This window comes from Patagioenas fasciata, chromosome 1, assembly GCF_037038585.1.
Source record: "Patagioenas fasciata isolate bPatFas1 chromosome 1, bPatFas1.hap1, whole genome shotgun sequence".
In the NCBI taxonomy this organism is placed as follows: Eukaryota; Metazoa; Chordata; class Aves; order Columbiformes; family Columbidae; genus Patagioenas; species Patagioenas fasciata.
This window is the reverse complement of record NC_092520.1, coordinates 18,868,512-18,893,426: the sequence shown is the minus strand read 5'-3', so window position 1 is coordinate 18,893,426 and position 24,915 is coordinate 18,868,512. Positions and strand designations below refer to the sequence as shown.

The following is a 24,915-nucleotide window of genomic DNA, read 5'->3' as shown; positions in this document are numbered from 1 at the left end:
TTCCGGCGGAAGGGGCGGGCGCGGCGCTGGCCGGAGGAGTTTCCGCGCCTTCGGCTGGGTGGCGGGGCTGCCGCGCTGCGCCGCCCGGAGCCGCGTCTCGCCTCCCCCCGTTCCTCTCGGGCCATGCTGCTGCCGTCCGACGTGGCCCGGCTGGTGCTGGGTGAGTCCGTGAGGGCGCGGCGTGGTCTCCGGGGTGGGGGAGGCGGCAGCCGCGCCCCGGGGGCTCTGCCGGGGATTGTCAGCCGCTGGCAGCGCCCTGGGCGCGGCGGGAGAGCCGGGCGGCTGCGCCCTTGACCCTCGACTGCGTCGCGCCTGTTCCCCCAGGCCGGGTTGTCACCGCCGAGGCGAATCCCGGGCCCCGTGGCCTCTGGGCCGTCTGCTCGCCTCCTCCGGGCCTGTCTCTAGCGGGGAGCGAATGCAGCGCGATCTTGAGGGACTTTGGGGCCTCTGAAGCCGTCGCGGGCGCAGTGGAGCCCGGCGGGCCGGGCTGTGCCGCTCCCCGGCCAGTCTGGAACGCGAGTTCTCCGGGAGCTCACGGGAACGCGGCGGTGTCCGGTGTGCACCTGCGGACAGGCCTGGGAAGGGGGTTCATAAAGTGCCTGATTGCAGGCGGGATAGACTGAGGGGTGACCTCACTCATGTTTATAAATATGTAAAGGGTGAGTGTCACGAGGATGGAGCCAGGCTCTTCTCGGTGACAACCAATGATAAGACAAGGGGCAGTGGGTACAAACTGGAACATAGGAGGTTCCATTTAAATTTGAGAAGAAAATTCTTCACAATGGGGGTGACCGAGCACTGGAACAGGCTGCCCAGGGGGGTTGTGAAGTCTCCTTCTCTGTAGACATTCAAAACCTACCTGGACATATTCCTGTGTAACCTCATCTAGATGTTCTTCTTCCAGCGAGGGGTTTGGACTAGATGATTTTTTGAGGTCCTTTCCAATCCCTGACATTCTGTGATTCTATGATTCTAGTAATACAAGGATGATCCACAACACCAGAGGCAGCTGGGTTGAGGTTCAGCTGATCTTTCTTTTCCTTCCGGTTTCTGTCACCTGTCAGTCCAGGTTTGCTCAGTGTTTGTTGAAGACACAGAATAAGTGTGTTCAGGACATTGGCAGCAGGCAGTGATTTTTATTTTTTTTATATTTTTTATTACTTACTTCATTCTTTGGGTTATTTGGATACTGCCAAAGATAAGAACAAATGGATGGTAATCAAAAATATGACCCACATATTTATGTCCCACACATAAGCATCTGTTGGCACAGGTGCCAAGATTCTCTGGCAGGCTGCATTACGAGATTCTGTTTGCAGTTTTCCACAAGTTTTTTGAATCCAAAGCCATTAAGTTTGAATCTTTTCTTTAGTGTTCCTTCAGCACAATTTATTTTTAAATACTACCTGCAATGTTTCTTGCTACTGTCTTGAGTGACATGCCTAGTAAGAGATGAATGTTTCTATTGTTGTGAAGTAATAGAGGATTTTTAGGAACTTCATGCATTGTAAAAGATTTAAAATCATGCAAGGGAGATCTCTCATTGCACTTTTCTATAAAAAATCAATGAAGTTACAAGTTGATGGGTAGAAAGCTTATCTCGCATACTTACCAGTGACTTGCAGATGTTCTATATAATCGTGGTAATACTAAGCATGATCTGTTCTGTCTTGTGTCTGTTGTGGCCCAGCGTGTGCAGCGTGTCTAGAAAAATTCTCAGCAACTTAAGGTTGTAGAACCGGATATTCCTTGTTGCTATTTCTGCCTATAATAGGGATTCCTCTTCCATGAGGCATCTCTGAATTTGAGTGGATAAACAGGCTTCCCAGTGCTGCTCCTCTTCCATCTCTCTGGTTGTTGTTTTGTTTTTATTTTTGTGTGTGCGTGTGTTTATGTTTGGTTTTTTAAAAATTTTTGTTTTGTTTTCTTCTCTAGATAAGTCTTTCTGGTGCTGCAAAGGTTTATGATTATTGGTTCAAGAAACAAAACTGAAATTATAAGATGAGCTCACCTATAGAAAAATACATAAGAAGAAAGTTTATCTTTTTTTAATTAATGTAAGAGTGAATGTGTACTGTGAGTTGGACTTGTATCTCTACATTTCTTAAGACAGAACAAAATATGAAATCATTCCTATTTCAGAAGGTCCTATGCCTTTTGTGCCTTTAAGTTGTTTTTGGCGATGTTAAAGATTGTGAGCAGTTCAGTTGCACAGATTATCTTAATTCAGGCATTTTTGAACTTTAGAATGCCTTATTTTGCAGGAAATCGGTATATGTGCCAATAACAAGCATTTGGTCATCTCTTGCAATACTGTAGTAGTAGGTTCAAGAAAGAAAAGTTGCAATTTTTTTACATAAATGTCCAGATGAGTTTGATTGTAAGAACAGCCATAGCGGCACAGATGAAAGCTCCACCTGCCTGAGTACCCCATCTCACATCCTGGCCAACAGTGGATGGTACAGCAGATAGGAATAAGACTGGTGTATAATTGCATTAAATGTATTGTAAAAAATAACTAGGACAGCCCTTTCCTTTCCAAGGGTGCCACTAATGTTTTCTGTCAGATAGGCCAGCTCGTACATCGTGATTAAACTCATGGTGGTTATTCCAACTTTGCTTATTTTTCAAGACCTGAACGAGGACTTATGTGTCTGAAATAATATCTGTTTTTTCCAGTTATACTCAGATCTGCTGAAGGGCATTTGTCTTCATGCAAACTCAAAGGCTCTGTTTTTCTATAGGTATTCCTGAACTGAGGTGGACCATTTTGAGGGTCCATTGAAACAGACATGCTAATGTATGTGTGTGTGTATATATATATATATCTATCTTCTGCATTGCATACTTGGGCACGTTTTATCCTTTCTTTAAAATCCTGTATGTTCAGTTCTGCTACAGGCAAGAAAGATATTTTCTTTTGTGGTTCTTTGTTCTAGAATCCTTCATTCAGGTTGGTCTAATTCTGTCTTTTAATGTTTAGAGTGTTTGAAGATTAAAGCAGGGCTTAAAATATTTGCTGAGAAATGGAATTTTAGAAAACAAACGGAATTTTAGAAAAGTAAACTTTTTCAATATATTTCCTGTTAAGGTAACTGCTCAGTCCTGGGGGGGTGTGCAGAACACAAGTTGCAGCCTGTACGTCTATTAGAAATGGAAATTACAATAAGTGGGGGGGAGCCTTTTTCTGTTATGGACTTTTTACTAAAAAAATCGGTATTGTACAATTTTATACACATTCTAATAGCTGCACAGGTTTTACCTGGTTTGGAACGGGAGGATGTGTGGAGAGTTATTGTTACATAGCCGTGCATTTTGCTAAGAAAGTATTGTAGAATTCTATTTAATTATCAAACTAGGTTGTTCAGCCCATGTGAGAGTTAGTTTACCTCCTGAGCCAAGACTTTTGTGTTCTTGTCTGTGCAATACTGTCTGTACTGAAGACCTATCAGGAATTGTTCATATTGCCTCACTTTCAGCCTTGAATAGTTTGTAAATACAGTGTAATATCAATAATATTTCATGCTCTTTCTGGTTTTAACTATTAAATATTTTGCAAAATACATGTTCTTTCAAAATAACTTTGCTTTCTTTGTCTAACATACAAATCTTTACCTGATTATTTCAATACGGTATGCGGCTGGTTATGTTAATGCTTTGATAACTATTGAGCAGAAGTAATGAATGAAATAGTAAAATTTTCCATCTGATGTATTGCAGGGTATTTACAACAGGAAAAGCTCCTAGCTACCTGCCGTGAATTTATTTTGGAAAGCTCAGATTTGAAAGAATATGCAGAGCACTGTACAGAGGATGGGTTTATTCCAGCCTGCTTGCTGGTGAGTTTATATTTACAAAGCAGAAAGTTAGATTGTCTTTCAACCATGGAAAAGCAAATTGAGATTTCTCAGTGTAACAATTACTTCTCAGATGCTACTTAAAATGTTTAATTAGATCGTCTACTCTGGTTTGGGGTTGTTTTTCTTTGTTTTGGTTTGGCTTTTTTTGAATCCTGTTATATTAACAGTTATTTGGTTTCTAGTATTCAACTTTAGTAAAAAACATTTAAATGTAAAATATGCAAATTGGTTTCAACATATTAGGTTTAGTCTTTTTAGCTTTGAGGTTGATTTGTAGAAGGGTGTTGCAAGGGTTTTAATCATTTTAGGGTTGCTCTCATAATATATTGGAGATTGCTTTCCTATCCTAGGCATGACAGCAGTTAGTAGTGTTTAATTTTGGGTACATATTTAATATTTAGGTAAGGCACATCAGCTTTATCTAAGGCTACTAAATTTTGTTGACAAAAACTGTGTTTCAGTTCAACTTCCTCTTTGATCAGTGACATCTGCTTTGTCCCAGGTGAAGTGTAGAACTTTTGGTGTGCAGTGTGTAGCTACATATGTAGACACTTGCACGTAGCTACCAGGTAATTAGATACTTTTAATTTTTAACATATACAAAATGGGATTTTTAAAGTAGTATACAAATTACAGAGTTTAGATATTGCTGTGTATCAACATTTTAATATTGATATGTGCATCTTCTTCCTCCTTTTCCATTTCATTCTTCTAATCTGTACTTTGGGGGTAAGGAATTTAGAACCAAGCTGTGGCCAGCAAAAGTTAGAAAAACCAAATGTACATAGATTATTCAGATTCTTAAAGCTTTTCGTTATTGTCCTTTTCTCAGTAGAAGCGTTTTTCCATTTTTATGGAAAAGTTGTCATGCAATAGTGTCTTAAGAAAAAATTCTCACTGCAACTCAAAATACTTGCAATAAAGGGCTGTATTTGTCATACCTTGTAGAGTTTCCACTAGGAAACCAGACAAGAAGGTAAAACAAATGATAGTGGTCACCTTAAAATCTTGATTATCTTCATTTCACCTAAAATACAGAACAAGTAAATATGGTGTGAAAGTTAATTCTGTGTGACTGTTAAGAATTTTACTTTAGACAGAAGTTCTCCTCATATTTGCATCTTATAGCATGATGCCTTCCATGATGATACATACTCATTACTGTTACAGATATTAATTTTTTTCATGTTTTTATTCCATAATAACAAAGGTGAGTGAAGGTCGTGCAGCTCTAACAGCTATACCAGTGTTGTGTAGTGAGATCAAGCACTTCAGATTTTGTGTTCATAATGACATTTTTTTCCATAGATTGCTGTCTACCTAGTTTGGGACAACTCAGCAGCAGCAGCATAAAGTCCAGTTCCTTATGTTGAGGGTCAGCATGGTGTAGTCTTCTACAGAACTGTTTAAATATAATATGGTATAGCAGACAAAATGTAACTTATTAGTGAAAATGCTAAGATCAGTATTTTTTTTTTCCCAGTCTCTATGTGGAAAAAACTTGACAACTATCCTTAATGAATATGTAGCCATGAAAACAAAAGGTAAGCCTTCAGAATGAGATTTTCTTTTATTTTCCTTATTTATTTGTTGTGAGCTCCTTGAGGAAGAGGTAATATATCCATCTGTATATAGACTTAGAACAATCTACAATCTGTGCTAGGAGTTGAAGGTTTCCATACTATGCAGACAAGTCAATTAGATCAGTGTCTTGTGAGCAAAATTAATTGATGATCTTAGTTTGGATTTGCCAGCATATATTTTTGCTTAAAATTTGGGCAGAACTCCTAATGTAGTAAAGCACAAAGATATGATAAAGTGTGCAAAATGTCTGAGTTTGTGCTTGTAAAATTACACTGTTTATGGTTTGTACTATAAATAGGAAGGAGTGGTGCTGATCTCTGCTCTCTGGTGACCAACGATAAGACACATGGAAATGGAATGAAGCTGCATCAGGGGAAGTTCAGATTGGGCATTAGGAAAAGGTTCTTCACAGCAAGGGTGTTTGGTCACTGGAACAGACTCTCCAGGTCCCGGCACCAATCCTGTCCGAGTACAAGGAGCGTCTGGATGACACTCTTTGTCATGTGGTTTAGTTTTAGGTAGTCCTGTGAGCAGCAGGGAGTTGGACTTGATGATCCGTATGAATCCCTTCCAACTTGAGATATTTTGCGATTCTATGAAATTACTAGGAAGAATCCTATTGTGTGAAATGTTTTTTGTCTTTTCTTTAAAACTAATTACAATGATTTCAGAAGAACTTTTTTTTTTTTGTATGAGTATTAGAGACAGGGAACATTTCCTGGGCTTAACAACAGTTACTGATTTTAGCGGTGCTTGGATCTAAGATTTGTATTTTAAGATATATCATGTTTGGAACACTTCTGAATGTTTTATTCCTTTCACACTAGGATTAATGGAAATGGTAAATAAGATACAAACACAGTTTCTTCAAAATACTTTGTACTTGGCACCTTGAAAAACTTCAAAACTTCAAAAACAAATGTTTCCATTTGTACTTTAATGTCCTGTGCTTCAAAAATACCAAGTGTTCTTACCTGTTTGGGTGACATCTTAAGGCCCATCTGCCAGGTTATGGTTTTCAAAAGCACACAAGTGACTTGGGAATATGAATACCACTTCCAGAAGTGAGTTAGGTTAGGTTAGCATGTGTTTGACCAGAAGTCAAGACAATGTGCAGATTCCACTAAGAATTATCATCCTGAATGTCTTTGCCTCAATTTCATTTAGGTTTCTAAAACTGAGAACTGCATCCATGATGAGTGTGTGTTCATATCAGTCAAAATTCTTAAATTAGGAGTTAGGGCTCTCTAATTAACAGAATACTAAGAAGGTGACTGGACACTTAAAGTTATATGATGTCTGAAACACCCCATAATTATTTTTGCTTGTGATTTTACTTTTTCTCATAATGTATCTGTTTTAGGCATCTAAAATGTTGGTTTGTTTGTTTTTAATGATTTATTTTAGAAACAACAAATGAAGTTCCAGCAATGATGTCATCTCTGTGGAAAAAACTAGACTATACGCTTTCTCAGATCAGGTAATATAGTTTTGAAATCAATAAAGTAAAATTTCACTCTTAAGAGTGGGTCTCTATGTTGAGCAACTCCCGTTATCATTGTGCGAGAATGGTTTTGCGCTCTCTTGCCTCTGAGAGATGGTGAAAAAGAGGTACGTGGGAGTTGATAGGTGAGTAAACATTTCAAGATTTTAAAGCAGGACTAGGGGATAAGGAGGGCATTAGTGTATGTGGCCTTCGTGTAATAAAACCATATAGTATGACTCATTTAGAATCTGATACCATTGTGGTTACTTGGTCAAAAATGTAGCAAGCATCATTTGGAGGATCTGTGACTGTTGTTTGAAAAAATAACAATCAGTAGATGGAAGCTTTCTGAAGTCATGTGTGGTTGGGACCACACTGACATTAACCACATAATAGATACTGTTGTGCTGTGTAGCTGAGTGTTTCCCTTATGCTCCTTTTATTTATGACGCCTGCTTTATTTTTTAGGAGCATGCAGAATTCCACAGGATTTTCTGCTAATCAAAGGAGTAAGTAACTGAGCCAATTTCATGGGATCAATAGGCTTTATGTTCAAATCACCTGTTTTGGCAAAAAATGTGGGAATGGTGCAGCAATCAGTAAAACATCCTTACTCTCAAAGTGTTGTCAAGTCTCTTGTGCAGTGTTTTTTTCAGCATGTCTGTTGTCCTCAGTGGGGTCTGTGGATTACTGTAATGATCAAGAAAGAAAAATAAGAAAAGCTGAGCTTATTGCAAAGGACTTAAATTCTCTATATAGCACTTTCTTCTCTGTTGAAAACTTTTTAGAAGTTTACACAGTTAAAATATTTAAAAGCTGGTGCTTCAATCCTGAAGCTGTTGATTTAATATAAAGATTTATCACCATCTCGGAACAATTATTTTGTATGTATACAAACATATATTTAAGCCAGATATGGAAGGATACTTGTACTATCTAGAATTGTTTCTTTCATTACAGAAACTGCCAAATGAACTCTCAAAAAAGAAAACTTATTTTACTTAAAAATTAATTTTTCGCTCTGTAGGACTTCCAAGTAAAGTGTGAGAACAGAGAATGTGAAATATAGGTAGTGATTGTTCTTGGATCTGAGATTCACTGTATCAGGTGGTCTGTTATTTAAATTTCAGATTTAGTCTGATAAATAAACTTGACCTCTTACGTTGGTTTAGCTATTTCAGTTAAAGTCAATTATATGAGGGGTATATTACATAATTAAATATAATTTTTTTATGATTTATTCCTGTAAATACTGAAGCAGTGATACAAGCATGGTTACAATGTCCATGTAAGTTGTCTATATGTTTTGAATTATTTTGTCTCAAACCTGTAACACAGAAGGCTTAACTTTTTGAGTTTCACTAATTAGTTCTTGAAGAACAAAAGAGTTTCGGTGGAGCATCTTTAATTAGGTCTTGGAAAATCAGAAACCTTTAAAAATTCCTTTATCACATGTTTTCATTGTATCTTTATTATCTCCAGCACGTACAAGGAGTGGAATTGTAGAAATGAAAAGACAGAGAATGCTTCAGCAGTCAGCTCCTGCAAACTTGGGATTGTTGTCAGTAGCCCATCCGTCAGGGCCACAGAATTCCTCTCCTGTTGTTTCCTCTCAAGTTATTCACAGACCAGCGGTAAATCCAAGCGTATCACAGACAAGACTGAATACGTTGTTTGTGCACCCATCACAAACCCAAGAGAGCAAGATCACCAGTAAGTTGCACACATTTTAAACCTTTTTTAAGGTGAAAAAATCTATGGATATAGATGGAAGTTTTCTAAGAACAAGGCTAATCATCTTCCACCAAAAAAATTCCAGAAAATTCGTGCTCTATTGCCATAGCTCTCCAGACTGGCTTGGAGTGCCCAAAAGAGAAATGGCTCTTCCATACTTGCTTGCTAATGTGAGTTCAGAGATCAGAAGAGCATTATTTTGTCGTTATTCTGTCCTGTGTTCTCACCGAAAACACTTGTTTTAGCAAATAGGGATGATCAACATCAAGTGGATGTTTTTCTCAGGGTGTATTTAAAAGGAATGGTTCTCATTTTCATGATAATACGAAAGTACTTTATATGAATTTCCAGGAATTGATTGGAACATTGTAAGTGGTATGTAGATTTCTGTAGTGCTTTAACGATGTCACTGGAAAAGCTACTGGCATCATGATCCGTTTTTTCTTTATAAAGCAGGAGATTTCATACACATTCAAGTTCCAGCATCACAAGACCGAAAGCTTCATTCAAACTTGCTTTCTCCAGGAAGACGGAAAAGGTGAACAGTTTTTTGTTTGGTTTTGGTTGTTTTGGTTTTGTTTGTTTTTAAGATTGTTTAGTGGTTGTGCGGTGTTCTGACCTCTAGTGTAAATTTTCTTAGATGGTAGAGTGTTTCGACACATTTAAGATCCACTGGGAGTGGCCAGTGTGTGATGTTTCACAAAGAAAGGGAAAGTCAGAGAACATCACATTAGACTGATAGGAGTCTAGTTGTGCTTCTTTATTCCATGTAACTGGTCTTCACATTATTCCAGTGTTAGACATAATTTTGGAGCCTGAGATTTAATATTCCTGATTTCGTATAAAAACTTTCCATTTTCTATTCAGCATCTGAATTCTTACGCAACCTAATGTTTGTTTGCTTCTTTGGCAACAGCTGCTCCTAGTGAGATCTTTATTTTCAGTGGTGATGCTCACATCTTTTTCTTGAGTGGCAGTTAATGAGAACCTGTACCACCAGTTAAAGTAGCATATACTGGGCAGGGGAAAATATTGAATAGTTGGCATGGAATTCAATTTACCATTGTGCTGTTTACCCACAGTCTGTACATTTGTTTGTAACCTCTATAAATTGAGACACAATATATGCATATGACATAATGTAACAGGTATTAATATCAGATTTTATTGTATTTCCAGTATGTAGTTAATTTTCTGTTGATTAAAATCTTTCGTTTGTTAAGAAGGAAGAGAAACACTTGTTTTACTAACCATTAAGTATATTGTTTGCTATGTTCTCACAAAATACGTCATCAATTTCCTGCAATGTTTCAGTGAATCTCAGAAGAGGAAAAGCATCGCAACTTCTGGACCTCTTTCAGCAACTAGAAGTTCTCAAGACCCTGAGGAAGTAATAATAGAAAAAGAAAGTGAGCCGCTTGAAGAATTCATAGATGGTAACTTCCCAGTGAGTATATATTTATGGAAGGTATTTACATTGAAGAAACACATTCAGACTATGGAGAACTAGTCTTTTACATCTTGTTTGTCTTGGCTATTATAGAAATTGACTTCAGAAGATAGATGTATTGTTTTGTATTTGAACTAGCTCTTGTTTGTACTAAACTAGTTAGGATGGCATGGCTATGTAGAGGGTTTTTTTCCTTGATTTATTTGCTTTGCTAAGATGCCTGAAAGCTGTCAGAATACAGTAATTTTTTAGAGAATGGAAATCAGAAAGCACAAGAAGCCTTGCAATATTTTAGGAGAATAGAAGTACAGGAATGTTTTGGGATTTTCATAGCAGTGTCATCCAGTCGCAAATTGGCTGTCTCTCTTTTATAAAGAGTGTTCTCTGTGTTTAATTGACTTTTTTTTTTTTAGCAGTAAGTTGGAAATTCCTGCTCTTTTTCTAGTGATGATGAAAATAGAAACCTGACCACTTTAACACTATGTTTTGCAGCAACTGGTTATTGAAAATGCCAGAGAAAAAATCTTGAGCAACAAATCTCTTCAGGAGAAGCTTGCTGAGAACATTAACAAAATCCTGGGCAGGTAATTAAAGGAACCTCTAAACTTGATACGTATTCTTATTTCATTTATTTTTGAGTTCTGAACTAATGACTAATGTGTTCCAGTGATGCCAATGTCACTCAGGCCCCTAAACAGACAGACAGTGGTCCCACGGAACAGGAGACTTCAATTGATGAAATCCTTGGACTTCAGGTAGGTGTGGATTGTCCTGTTTATGTTTTTGGAAGACCAGGCGTGTGAGAATGATGATATTTGAGATTATTCTCTTCTTTGTCTTCTATTTGTTTGTTTTACCATACAGCTAAGTCTGTCTAACAGTAGCTGTTGCCCAGAGGCGGTTCCACAGCTTCCCTTGCACAGGCATTAACTCTGATCTTGTGTGGTGCTGAGCAGGCTGGAGGAGCTCAACTGACAGGATATTGGTATTTTGCTGGGGTTAATTTTGAGCCAGTTTAGCACTCTGAATTCATTCCCCCTGCCCATACAAGATGGCATAAGCAAGTGGCAGGGTCAGAAGCCGAGGGAGTAGGATCATCTCGGCAGTGCTCAGCTGTTACCTACAGTCACCAGCTGCCTGCTTATCACTGCATCTTCAGTACCAGTGATCAGGTACCATCTTCTGACTGGGGAGCTGATCATTAGCCTTGTAAAAGAAAAAGGAATTTAAAATACTTCGTGATCTCCAAACACGTTTAGTCTGATCTGATTTTCTGATTTGCTGTAAGATAAACTTGGATTGTCTAGTACAGCAAGAGAAATTGTCTTTGGAGCCTAAATAAGGATGCTTTTTCTTAAAACTTAATATTGTCTTGCTTTGGGAGGAAATGTATATTCTGCTTCTTCAACCTAAACTTCAAGTGTACTCCCTTCATTCTCATACAACCCTTGAGCTGGCAATCACAGAGTTATAAAGGGGACTTAATGAGGGAATGATAATCTTCATGACCCTTTTCATGGGTAGGAGAGTAGAGGCAGTTACCTGTTTATGAAGTGGAGGTGTCTGTTTCTTAAAGCTGTTATTCTGTCATTTGGTAATTTATTTTCTTAGGTCAGTTTTTGTCAAAATACAGAGTGAAAAAGCTGTGCTCTACGTTTCTGAGCAGAACAAAATCAAAGCACTTTCTTGGTTTAGTCAGAGTAGCTGAGACAAAATAATCAAGCATCTCAGGTGTGATATCCACTTTTACAACCATGATACCAAAAGTCATAGAGTGCTTAGGGAATCTCCAGGAAGTCAGGAGAAGCTTTATATTTGAACACTTGAGTATGTTCTGAATGTCCTCCTAATTTTCTTCCTGGGCTGCTACCAAACAAGTCAGCTTGAATAAGGAACCTTAGAGCAGTGTCCTTCCAACTGTCTTCCACAGAAAAGTAGTTGGAAGTTATATTATAGAACATGTAATGGGTAAATGAAATAAATATTCCCTTGGCTTAGCATTGTCTTCTGGATATACGCAAAACCAGGAAATAAGGGTTAATTTGGGGATTTTTTTTTTGCCAGTGGTTGGCTAGTGCAGGCTCGCAGTATTCATACCATCTGCATGAACCGCCAGCGTAGCCTGAGACTTAGGCCTTCTAAACAATGCTGATTGTCGTGTAGAGAATAGTCCAATATGTATGTGCAGGGTGTAATGTCTGACAAAGATGTTTGGGTTTTGGGGGACTTCATTTCATAAACTGCAATCACTCATATTTTTTTAACAGCCATTAAATTTGTGGCAGAAATGTTTCCAGCATTAGTCTTTATGTTTCTGTGCTGAGCAGAAGTAATAGAACTAAAAACAATCTGAAGATAAAACTACTCATGTCTTTACTTGAAGTTGTCGAAGTAACTGTTTAACAGTTCTGTATGTCTTGTCTTTTCTTAGGGTGAAATCCATATGTCAGAAGAGGCCATACAGGACATTCTACAACAGACAGAATCGGATCCAGCTTTTCAGGCACTTTTCGACTTGTTTGATTACGGTAGGGTGTATTATTCTCAGTTGTGCTGTTACTGAAAAGCATCATGAATCATAAGTTTTCCTAAGTATTACTTGAAGAGGCAAAGGTAGTTCAGCTGGCCTCTTTTACAAGAGAAACGGACTGTATGGCATCTGTGTCCCTCAGTTCAGAATTAGATTTTTATATGCAATTATACATGACTATAAAGCACGGGATTTTCTTGTGGCTGAAATTCTGGTTTTGTGCTGGGTCAGTGATCATTTTATTGCTGTCATTTTAGACTCTTCTGGTCTAAAGTTTGATAGTCCATGCTTGTTTTTCTTTACTGTTGTAAAATTTTTCTATTTATCTGATCAGGGATATCCTCACATAAAATATAAGGACATTTTTATGCTATTTCTGGATTTATAATGAATATAGAAAAACAGTTATTTTAGTTTAGGATGGCATTTCTTGAATTTGAAATCTCCATGCTTCATTTAAAGTGTAATAACCGCTTTTCTGTGTAAAATAACATATTTAATCATTCTTCATTTTGAAAAATAGGAAAGAGCAAGGTAAACAAGAACTTACCTGCTGGTATTTCTGGTCAGAATGGAGTAGAAAATGCAATCCTGGTGGAGGAGGATAACCTGGAAACTCTTGGAAGTTCTTTAGAAACAGAAGAAACTAGTAGGTGTACGTGTTGTTTTTTGTGTTTGTTTTCTTGAAGACCTCTTCTCCTCTGTTCACTTTTCCATATGAAAATATTTTCAGACAATTTGTAAATTTCAAAATCTTTCTGTTTTCAATGGTAATATCCAATCTGATATTTACATTGCATGAATATGTGGATAGACCTAGTCTTTTAGAAAGGTTCAGTCTATAAATTGAACAGTAGCCCATCAGCGTACTTACAAGGTATACATTATAAGCTCCTAAATTAAACCAGGATATCTGCAAAACTGTTTTCTCTTTCAAAACAGAGATACTTTGCAGTATTCATTGTGGAACACATCAAGAAAGATAGTATCTTGCATCTAACCAGTTAAATCTTTTCTCTCTGTTGTGTAATGTATTGGTTAATTAATACATAAAGAGTCTTACGCTGGACAAAAGGTACGTTTAGTCTGTCTACCCTGTTCTTGGCAGTAGTGAAAGTATACAAGAAATAGAGCCAAGAGTTCTTTATTCTGAGATGTTTTCTGTGCTTCTGGAAGTCTGGTGTAGTGACTTGAGCCATTATCATATTAACACTTACTATTTACGTACAACTGATTTGCCAGATTGCCTAATGTATATAATCTAGCCATGTGTTTCATATACTTCCCACTCATCTTGAAAGTAAGGATGAGTAGCATTATCCCCACTTAGTTTCATGTCAAACAGTTTTCCACTGAACTGATAAGTTACTTCCAAAATACTGTGTCTGTTCTAGTAATTATGGAGCCAATTCTCTGTTTTACAGGTGATAATTCTAGAGAATCGCTGTCCTGTAAAGGTTTCCCGTCAGGAGAAGCATCGGGTGCCTTGAAGACCAGCATTACTGATGATGTGGCTAAGAAAAATGCAACCAACGAACAGTTGCATGGACATAGTAGACCAAGGAAGCAGACTGAAGTACTTGAAACCGTTACCCCTGAACATATGGGAGAGCTTGAAATTGCTTTTGACTCTGTGCCTGGTTTGACGGCACCAAACCAGAGACAGAGCCCTGGTGGTGAATGTAGAGAGCGCTGCGGAGATTCTTACGATAAAAAAGAGGCGTCTGTGTTAGTGTCTGACACTGAAAGAGCTGTGGAAATTGCACAAGGCCCACTAAGTCAGAGTGCTCAAAGTGCTCCTAATCTAGAATATGCTCATTCTGGTAGTCAGCGGATTTCTTTGATTCCATTGGCAGAAGGTACTAGAGCCAGTGAAAACAAAACACATTCTGGAAGTAAATGCCACTTATCACCGAATACATCACTGTCTGAAAACACACTCACTAAAAGCCCTTCTGATGGGAGCCCTGGCCACAGTGTACTGCTGAGAAAAAACAATTCTTCAATTTCTAACCCATCAGCAGATGCAGGAAAAGAACAGGCTATAACAACTGGTACAGCTACCATAGCTGGTGTTTTACCGGGGAGCTGCAGCCCCCGCTCTCCCTGTCAGGAACAGGGAGCACAGTCGGACTGTGCTGCCAGGCCTGCAGGGAAGGTTTCAGATCTGGTCAAAACAGAGCTGCAGCTTCAAGTTGTTGATACTTGTAACAAACCTTATTCAAATGATCAGCATACACTTGATAAGCCTTCTAAGAAAGATTTCAGCCTCCCTTCAGCATTGTCAAGCTCAGAGGGAACACAAGGGGAAATGCAAGAGCCTTCATCTTCTACAAAAGTAGATGCTGATAATATGTATTTCTCTTCTGGTGATGGTGCATGTACAGAAATTTCTGTAGTATCCACTGAAAATAATCTTACTACATCTGAAATATGCTGCTCTCCTCCCCCACAAACTGCATCCCCAGCAGAGGAGTCCGGTACTGAGGCCAAAAGCATCAGCGATATATCTTCTAGTAGTCAACCAATGGATGTTGATCCTTCCAATATAATGTCCCTCAAGATCATCATCAGCGATGATCCGTTCATTTCATCAGACACAGAGTTAAATAATGCTGTTTCCAGTATCACAGGAGAAAATTTGCCAACTATAATATTGTCTTCTCCAGCCAAATCCCCAGCCAAAAGTGCAGGCCTGTCCAAATGCCTGATTTCAGAAGAGACAGAAAAAAACGTGGATGCGGCTTTGGCAGAGCAGAATCTTCTTGTGCTTAGACCTAAGGATCCTGTGGTCACCTCAGTTAACGCTCAGAATGAAGACTCTGCTGCTTTTGCAGTTGCTGATAAAACTAATCTCTCCAAGGAAGGGGGATTTATACAGTTGATGCCAGCCACCAGCACAGCTTTTGGCAATTCCAACAACCTTTATATAGCCACATGTGTGACTGACCCAGCTGCCTTGGGCACAGCTGTGACACCGTCAAATGTGGTTGTATTGCCCGGCAATTCTATGCCACTTGCTGCCCAGGCTCCAGCTGTGCAGCAGTTACGGACTCCTCCTAGATCCAGCAATGCATTTGCAACAAACCAGACTGTCTCCCCAAATTTCCCACAAGGTAATCTTATTATTTGAAAATGTATGGTTTATATAGCTGCCTTTTTTTTCTTTTTTTCTGGTAAGTACATGAAAAGTAAACTGATTTTTTTTAAACACAGCTCTATCTGCCCCTTGAAACTAGCCAGGAGTTTTATATTTTTTGAATATATTAGTTGCTACTAAAATGGAATAAAAATCAAGAGTCATTGAGCAGGCTGCTTTGGAAAACATAGCCTCATATTTCAGAAGTCTAAATGCTATGATTTTAGCAGTGCTAAATTCAGGAAGCATATTTTGGCTTATAATACAAAAGATTCTGTTGTTTCAGCTAAATTAAGCAGTTTGTTTGTTTTAATAATATTCCTGTTATAAATAGAATGCTTTGCGTTATAGGAACCTATATTTAGTTTAGGTAGCTGGCTGGATGTAGATACCCCTTCCAAACTTACTTTCTTGGTTTGTTTTGGTACTGGTCTACGCTAGAAGTACATTTGGACAAATTTAAAAGTGTAACTTTATTTTTTTCCATTATATAGAATCTCTGCTGGTGCAAGCATTTTTATTACTACAGTGATAAAATTTTAAGTGCTTTTTGAATTGTTAAACCTGACTATAAGCTGGTTATAATCAACACTTTTAGGTTTCTTTCCAAAACTAAAAACTTGTCACAGTTATCCTTGAATTTGTGTGTGTACTCATTTCACTGTGGTCAGACAGAGGTCAGCACAGCCAAACATGGGGGATCTTGGCGTCTTGGCCTTTTCTGTCAGGATGATTTATTTATGCAACTGTTGTCTTGGGCTTTTTACACAGGGAAAGAAATAAAAGTTTGCCCGTTCTTCTGCATTTGATACTTTTCCTGATGGTGCTCATGTAACTGAAGAACTGTGTGCAATCAGTTTTTCTTTCACTTTTTGATTATTTTCTTTTTTCCACTTTTCAATTAATGTTCTATAATAGTTTCCTTTCTTTGTAATTTCTGTGTATCTCGCCGACACTCTTACAACCCGTTAGTGTAATGTGAAACAACTATTTTAACAATGGTTTAAACAGTTAAGTAGGAAACTGGCTTAAATAGTCCAAATTAGTCTCTTTATGTTTGGTTGTGGGTTTTTTTTGAACAGCTGATCTCAAAACCACTAATTAACTAAAGTCTTTGTGTTCTACATTTAAACCTCCTACAAGCCAGGAATGTACATTAGATACCTACACACAGACAAAACTAACCTTTCCTGATGTCTTGTGTGCTCATAAGGGGAAAGGGTTATGGGTGCACTGGAAGAAAAAGATTCCACTAACAGCTTTTGAGTGTGCTCATTGTAGGGAATAGGATGCAAATAGTAGTTAATATTTGTTAAGCAGCAAAGTGAGCTATTTAATGTTACCTTTTCTGTTTGTTTTTTTTTTTTTAATAAATTAATTTAAAGTTCAAGCCTTAACATAGATATGTTATACTTCAAGCTTAATTGTGAACCATTTCTTAAAAAGGAAAACAGACTTTAACTAAAGAATCCAAATTAAACCAAAATGAATGGCTGCTTACCCAGTTTTCTAGTAGTGACATATGGTTAGGATGATGTTTTCTTAAAAAAACCCCAGAGCTTTTCTTGCCATAGCTTTGACCATCCATAATTTTAAGAAATCCTGACTTCAAGCTTTTATTTCACTGCAGTCTTTTAGTTTCTGTATGATTTCAACACTTTGTTTTTTAGGTTCTGCCATTATAATTACATCTCCAGTGCAGCCTGTTTTGCAAGGAATGGTGGGAATGATCCCTCTCTCGGTAGTAGGACAAAATGGAAATACTTTCTCAGCACCTGCCCGCCAGGTAGCGCATCCAAATAAACCTTATCAAAATTAAAACTGAAGTGATAAGTGGTCTTTTGGTAAATTGTAACGGAATATTATGATTCTTCCAAGGTTCTCCATATGCCTGTGGCTAATCCAGCATGCAACAGAAGTGTCCCGAAACTTCCCATCCCTCCCAAATCACAAAAGATTCCTGGAGCAAGAAACAAGACTAATACAGGTACCCACCTGGCATTCTGGGGAAGGGCAGAAGAAAAGTGAGGGTTCTAAATGCATGTTGGTTCTGAGTGATGACGTTTTATAAATACTAGTGCTCCTCTGCCAGGTAACTGCTGGGATGGCTTTGAGAGAGGCCTGTAACCAATTAGTAACTATATTTGCTCAATTTACGAAGAAGACTCCCGGCATATTAAATAATTCCAGATTTGGGGTCAAGCTTATTTTGGAAATTTAATGTTTCAAGGCTCTAATGCAGTTAAAGTACCTTTTTTTTTATTTCTTGTTATTTGTCATCTTATTGGTTGTAATTACAGTTTACTGCTGCCGTCAAATGAAACCACGTGGAAATACAGAAGTTATTAGAAGAGTCAGCATTTCTAAAAATTTATCAAGGAAAATACATAATAGAAGTATTGCATATTTATACAAAGAATGCACTCTTTCTGTTTCTTATTTCAGATGTATACTTCTGTATGTTTGAGACTTTGCTTCTTTAAATAGTAAATTGAAACAAGACTGGAGTTACATTCATTTCTCAGTATTGAGAGGGAGTGAAGAAAAAATAATTGAACATATTAATTGAGTTATGAGGGTAACTTGTGCATTAACCTGTCTACCTCTTTTAAAAAAGAGTAGTCTTACACATAAAAATGAAAGCAGAATGAAGTTGCAAATTAAGACAAAAGCTAGGATGGTGTAAGTAGTCTGCATGCTGGTTTGCTGACGGATAACTTGAGAGTTCCCTGTGGTTATTTTGCTTCTGTTAATACTTGGAAATCTGTGCTGTGCGTTTGCAAGTCCAGCTTAATTGGTTTTGTCTTGCCAGGCCTATGTACTATCTAAGTGTAGACAGCAAAAAAAGCTTCTTGTTTGTGCTTAGTTGGTGACCTTTGCTAATCTATTAATCTGTAAATTTGAAAATTATGGCAAAGTTTTGTTGCTGGGTTTTTCTTCAATTCTCTGTCAAGTGAAATATCATAGAATCATTCAGGTTGGAAAAGAGCCTTAAGATCATCAAATCCAACCATAAACTTAGTGTCGCCAAGTCCACCTCTAAACCATCTCCTGAAGTGCCACATCTACAGATGACATTGTACTAGCGTTGAGATGATTTACTTGGAATATGGTAGTTTATTAATGCTTCATCTGTTGTTTCAGGAAAACTGGTACCAAGTGTAGCTGAGCCTTTGAACCACACAAATTCTCGAACACAAAGGTCAGTAGTGCTCAGTACCCAAACTTTTTCCTGCCATGAATTTCTTCATCCTGTGTTGACTGGGAGGAGGACAGAATTTTTTAATGGTGTCATAAGCAATACATGTTTTTTCCGCGCCCCCCCCCCCCCCCCCACTGTCTGCTAGGAGGATTGATGCAGATCTGTGTTAGTGCTGATACCACGGCGTTATTAATGACAAGCCTGTGCTAGAATTCTGCCGTTACTGTTCCTCTGTTAATTTTGTGTGGCTTTGTGTTTATTTACACCCATCTCAATCATCAAATAAAAATTGTTTGAGTGGAGTCCAAGCTACCAGAAATTACCTCTTACATTTAGTGAAAGATTTTGATGACTAGCCCCTTTTGGATATAATTTAATTTGTAATCAGGACAGGTACTAGTCTTGTGTTGGGCAAGTGAGAGAGGAGGAAGCAAGGCTTTGGTGGTAACTCTTTATCATTAACGGACTTGGGAAACAAAAGGATGTTGGAATGAGCAAGAGTGTAGAAAGAGATAAGATGTTCTGTTTAAATATTAGAAGTGAAACATTCTTTTATTGTAAAAGTATACTTTAAAAAAAACCTATCCAGAACTCAGGTAAAATATTGGAGAAGTGGAGGAAAACAGGAACAATAAAGTCAACTTACTAAAAAAATAAGCCAGTGTATAGCAAGGTATATAGTATACATGCATGTAAAAATTTGTGATTCTTAAAAAGCCACAGAAGCAAGATTTGGGATAATGTCATCTTGAAAATTCAGCTTTGTGTTAATTTTAGTCAATCTCTAGGCATATGTTTTGCATAGCAAAGAGAGCAAAATGTAATTTCTCATTTCTACCTTCTGTCTCATCTCAAACAAACTGCTACAGCCTGCACCAGCTTTACCACCCCGAAGGTACCAAAGTCACCATCACAAAGTTAATTTGACCTTTCCTTTTATAAGCCAAAAAGGCTTATCTGCATGGGGAGAATCTGACTAGCAGAGATGAATGCGTGCAGAAGCTTCTCTTGGCAGTGCAGCGTAGGCCAGGAAGGCAGCACAGATGTAGCCGTGGTGTGAGCTGACAGAGTAGAAGTGTTTTTTCTTTGACATCACTACAGTGCAGTGGTGGCTTTGTCACACTGGTGACGCTGGTTGGCAGGTGGAGCCCTGAGAAGTCTGTGTGTTCTCATCAGTGCCCAAGCTCTTCCTCTTGCTCTGTGTCCCGTCACCCACGGCAGGTGCATGGAGGAGTACAAAGCACACAAGCTGTGATATCAGGCAGCTGTTCCATCTCCAAGGGCTGCCAGAGCCAGAACCAGATTTCACGATGGACTGTGCAGTCATGAACGTGCTCAGGTTCTTTTTGAACTCAGACAAACTACCAGCATCCACAAATATCCCAGGGTAAAGTTCCCAAGCTCAATTACATGCCGTGTCCAAACCTCCTAGTTTTGTTTTGAACCTGATAATAGTTTTACTTGATGCCCCTAATTCTTCCACTGCAAGATACAGCGAATAGTTTCCTTTTGGTTGTTGTTTATTTGTTTGGGTTTTTCTCCCCAGAGCTCTGTTGCATTTCCCCTCAGTCATCTCTCTTGCCAGGCTAAAAAGCCCCAGTCTACCTCATTGTTCTTTGTACAGACCCTGTTTCATACCTTTTTGTCATCCTTTTTTGGCCTTCTCTGAAGCTTTCTGCAGTTGTCATCCCTTGCTCTTGATCTTTGCACACTGATAAAATACTTACATTTAGAGAATGGAGAGAGCTTTAAAGGGGTGTTTTGAGGGGCAGGTGAGGACTTAGAGCCAGCCAAAATAAACTTGTGCAGTAAGAACAAGTATGTTGCTGAAGTATTTTAATCTCATTTTCAGGACTGGAAATTCAGACAAGATTATCACTGCAGAAGTAGCGAGGAAGGTAGAGGATAACTTACCTGTAGCACCAGTAGAGAGCACAAGCTCAAATTCAAGACAAAGTGAAAGTCACAGGAGAGTCCTTTGCTTTGATAACGTCCTACCTGTTGCAGCAGGAAACACCCAAATTCAAACTACTAAGAGTTTATCCCAGAAAGAAAGAAATGAAAATGCTTCATTTGCTGCTGACTCTGCATCATCCTCTGCTAAAGCACAGTCAGCAAAGAGAGAGAAGGATAAAACGTTGCCCAGAATTCTGTGTAAGCCAGAAGTTGGCAGCAACAGAAGCACATCTGCAAAGGAGCCACAGCCCGAGCGGAAGGTGACAACTGCAGGGCTCCCACCAGATCCCTTCCACAAGACTACCGCAAATAAAGAAAATGAATTACGAAGAGATAGTGAGGAAAAGCAGAAGAACCAGGACACGGCCAAACTCTCAAATGGCCAGCAAAGCGTTAGCTTGTGGAATGAGAAGACAGTTACTTCGGTGCCAGAGCTGAACAAAAAGCAAGGGGCGCTGTCAAACGGAACTAGCAAATCTTCCGTGTCCGGTTCTTTGTCTTCAAAGGAGCCAAAGCGAGAACCAGCTAAAGGTTCCAACCAAGGCCTTTGCCTGTCAAGTCCGTTCACTAAACAGTGTGTGGAAATGCTGCAAGACATTCAGTGGCACAGCCCGACTAGTAAAACAGTTGAAAACGGAGAATTGCCAGTACCCCGTACGCCGTCTGGAGTCGGGGACAGGCACACGGATGATACTACAGACAGCGTACGGACACCGACCTGTCGGCGCTTCAGCGAGGACAGCGCGACCCCCAGAGTGATGGTGCCCCCTGCCACGCCAGACCTGCCCGCCTGCAGCCCGGCCAGCGAGACGGGCAGCGAGAACAGCGTCAGCATGGCTGCGCACACACTCATGATCCTGTCACGAGCGGCCATCGCCAGGACTAGCGCCGCAACTCCCCTCAAGGACAACATGCAACAGTTCAGATCTTTACGGAGCACGGTAAAGAAAAGGAAACTGGAGGACTTGAGTGAGGGCGAGAGAAATTCTCGTTCTGCAAATAGGAAAGACCTTCAAAGCTCTCCAACACAATCAAAAAAGAAGAAAATAAAGGCAAGTCAGGCATTTATTTTTAATTTAAAATTCTAAATATATATTAGATGTGTATATATGTTATTTATAATGGGATAGTTCAGAGCTGCTAATCCAGATTCGTGACATCCTGTTTATATTTGTCAGTTTTACTAACCTTGCCTCTTGAGCCTACCGTGAGCTATTGATGTTCTTAAGATTAGCAGAGTCTTCAGACACACACAAGTAACTCCTGCTGACTCTGCACATACCTATGAAAACCAAGCTACTTCTTGAAACATGAATGAGTTTCTAAATTCAAACTTCAGTATAAATTTCTAGATTGAATGTAAGAATTAGGCCAAATTCAAAATAGGTCTTAGTAAAATTCAGCCTGTTCCTGCCTCCTCATTTCCCAGCAGGACAAGGAATTCACATTTTGTGCATTCCCAGTCTCTCAGTCTACAGCACCGGGCCTTTGAGGTGGGGATTTGATTTAATGGCAAATAGCAAAGGTGTGAGATGTGAAAAGGTGATGTATGCAAATAATCAAAAAGGGGACAGTGCAACTCTGTCATTCAGTACACATAGGTTCTTAGTAACTAAAAATAATTTATAAGATACAAGTGAAATACTATAACTGAAAAATGCTCAGTTACTCGTACTGCACACGTGAGAAGGGCTGCGAGGCCACGCGGGGCTGAACTCCGGCTGTGGCGCTGCTGTGGGTGAGCGCTCGGCTGCTCCTGTCCCCCAGCCCCACTGTTCGTACCCTGGGGCTACACACAGTACCTTGGTGTCTGATTTTTGGGTGGGCTTTGTGCAGTTGTGTCTGTAAAGCAGATGGGAGGATGAGGACAAAAGGAATGTGTACAGACTCTGTGGTATTTAACACAGCTCTTCTTTTCCTCTCCCACAGAAAAAGAAGCTACCAAATTCTTTTCCAGCAGGAATGGATGTGGACAAGTTCCTGTTGTCTCTGCATTACGATGAATGAAAAAGTTGTTGAACTGTGACTGTCTGAAGCTGAGTATTGTGCTGAGGTTTTGCATGGGAAGAGAAGTTAATTCTGAGGAGTGAGTTGCACTTTCAGTGCACTGAATTTTCACTTTATAGCAAAATCATGCTGTTTCTGAAGCAGGTTGTTAAGTGTAAATATCATTAAGTTGGTATATGTTTATTTTTTAAAAAGCACTTGCGTAATATAGAGCCCTTTAATTTGCAAAATTGTAAATTTGTATAAATGTAATGTTAAGAAAAGTTGTATGTTTCCTGTTAGACCACGTTGTCTGTGTTCTGCTGCGTTCTCTACTTCCCCCTCTGAACCGCTGTAGCCGATCGCTGCCACGGGGTGAGTCTGAAGGCGTTTGAAGTTCACTGTTGTGAGACGGGGCAGCCAACCTGGCCGCTTGCCTTGTCTTGTTGAATCCCAAAGGGACTCAGTCTTTGGCTGTAATGGGCTCATACTAACGCTTTCTCCTCTCATTGCCGTCAAACCCACAATGTGAGGCTTTGAAAGAGGTAACTACACGTGAGGCCAGTAAAACCTCCAGTGGTTATTTCTCATCCAATGAAGCTTTTCCCAACCAGTCATGCACATAGGAACTTACACTTGTCTCCGTCTCATCTCTCTACCGGATTTGCTACAGAGGATGTCATTTATGTCATTTGAATGCAGAAGCTGCTCTCAAACCATGTACTTGGCTGCGGGTTCTCCCCCTGTCCATACCCTGGTACGAATGCTGACACTGCAGCAAAAGCCAGACCAGAATTTCAGTGTGTTCTGTTGCAAGTGTCAGTTCTTTTAACTGTCATTTGTACTGTTGAGAAAGCATTTGTTAATGTCACTCATGCTATTAGTCAGACATGGAAAAATTTGCATTTCATCTTTCTGTTTAATGTTGAATTTTCATAGCTGTTGTAGAAAATCTCTTCAAAACAGGTACAGGAAAAGCTCAGCCTCCATCTGCATAAAAATTAGCATGGGTGAAAATTACCACACCAAGCCTTGCTCCAGTACTGCAGAACCTTCTCTACTGGTCTTTCCTCCTTTGTTTTCAAATTGTTGAGGTCTTAAAGATGCAAGTTTTTTTGTAAGAGATCTGTACAGCAACAGGGCAATGTTTCAGGTAGCTTATGAGGATTCCTAAGGAACAAATATTATGCAGTAGATGTTTATATTAAACCCATCCAATAACTAAATACTGCATAGCATTTACAGCTTGAATAAATATTTTTGGTTTAATAAGAAGTTGTGTGTCTTGTTTAATATTTTTTAAGTCCACTAAGCAGCTTTGCGGACACTGTATAGAAAAGTCACGTTGATCAGTCATTTTTTGACAAGAGTTCAGTATCAAACACTACGTTCTAATAGCAGCAGTTGTCAGAATGGCAAAAACAATTGTCTCTGCTACATGGTGGCATTTCATGCTTAATGGCATTCTGTCTGTTGATACATGGTATTTTTATATGTGCTATTTTTAAGCAGATTTGTTATTTATTTGAGACATGATGTAGCTCTTTCATGGGACAGCCAAAATCCACCATTGTCTTTCAGTTCAGGTGATCCTGTACTACTAAAGATGTGAATTATCAGTTCACTTACTTACACTTTCAAAGGAGAAAGCAGGCTGCTGTCATATGGCAAATAATCTTTAGAAGAACAGGTGTGACAGCATGAGGGGAGAGTTTTCATAGTGTTTTCCCCCACTGTTCCTTTGCTACCTCTACAAGTACAGTCCTTCCCAGAAGAAGCAGATCCTACTACATCCCAGTTAAAGTATTTATGCCCCTTACTTTATGGAAGAAAATGTAAGGACAACTAGCAGGGAAAGATGACTTTCTGTTGAAATTCACATCAAAATAAGAAAGCAGTTGTCTTAAGTCCCAGCTAAGAAATATATAAGCGTTTGATGTTTTTCCCTTGTGAACAGGGTGAGATTTGGAATAGGTTTTTTACTGGTG

The 24,915-nt window shown here is 39.1% G+C and overlaps 1 protein-coding gene across 3 annotated transcripts; it reads left to right on the top strand.

The window, feature by feature from the left end:
- The first annotated feature begins 11 nt into the window (after window positions 1-11).
- On the top strand, window positions 12-24,202 carry NPAT (nuclear protein, coactivator of histone transcription). 3 transcript variants are annotated; one of them, XM_065831513.2, is made up of 18 exons: window positions 12-160; window positions 3,721-3,839; window positions 5,344-5,404; window positions 6,852-6,924; window positions 7,399-7,439; window positions 8,413-8,643; window positions 9,121-9,202; window positions 9,979-10,111; window positions 10,607-10,698; window positions 10,782-10,869; window positions 12,546-12,642; window positions 13,168-13,299; window positions 14,069-15,760; window positions 17,454-17,569; window positions 17,662-17,770; window positions 18,928-18,985; window positions 20,838-21,993; window positions 22,871-24,202. In XM_065831513.2, exons 1-18 carry the CDS (start codon window positions 124-126, stop codon window positions 22,946-22,948), a joined length of 4,395 nt encoding a protein of 1,464 aa, XP_065687585.2. In that variant the 5' UTR covers window positions 12-123; the 3' UTR covers window positions 22,949-24,202. The 3 variants fall into 3 exon arrangements, with proteins under 3 accessions (XP_065687585.2, XP_065687595.2, XP_065687577.2); XM_065831523.2 differs by having other exon boundaries at window positions 9,118-9,202; window positions 13,168-13,293; XM_065831505.2 differs by having other exon boundaries at window positions 9,118-9,202.
- The last annotated feature ends 713 nt before the right edge of the window (window positions 24,203-24,915 follow it).

Coding starts and splice junctions, on each gene's coding strand:
- NPAT (XM_065831505.2), top strand. CDS start 124: ATGCTGCTGCCGTCCGACGTGGCCCGGCTGGTGCTGG. Junction 8,644..9,117: donor CCAAGAGAGCAAGATCACCA/GTAAGTTGCACA, acceptor TTCTTTATAAAG/CAGGAGATTTCATACACATT. Junction 9,203..9,978: donor TCTCCAGGAAGACGGAAAAG/GTGAACAGTTTT, acceptor GCAATGTTTCAG/TGAATCTCAGAAGAGGAAAA.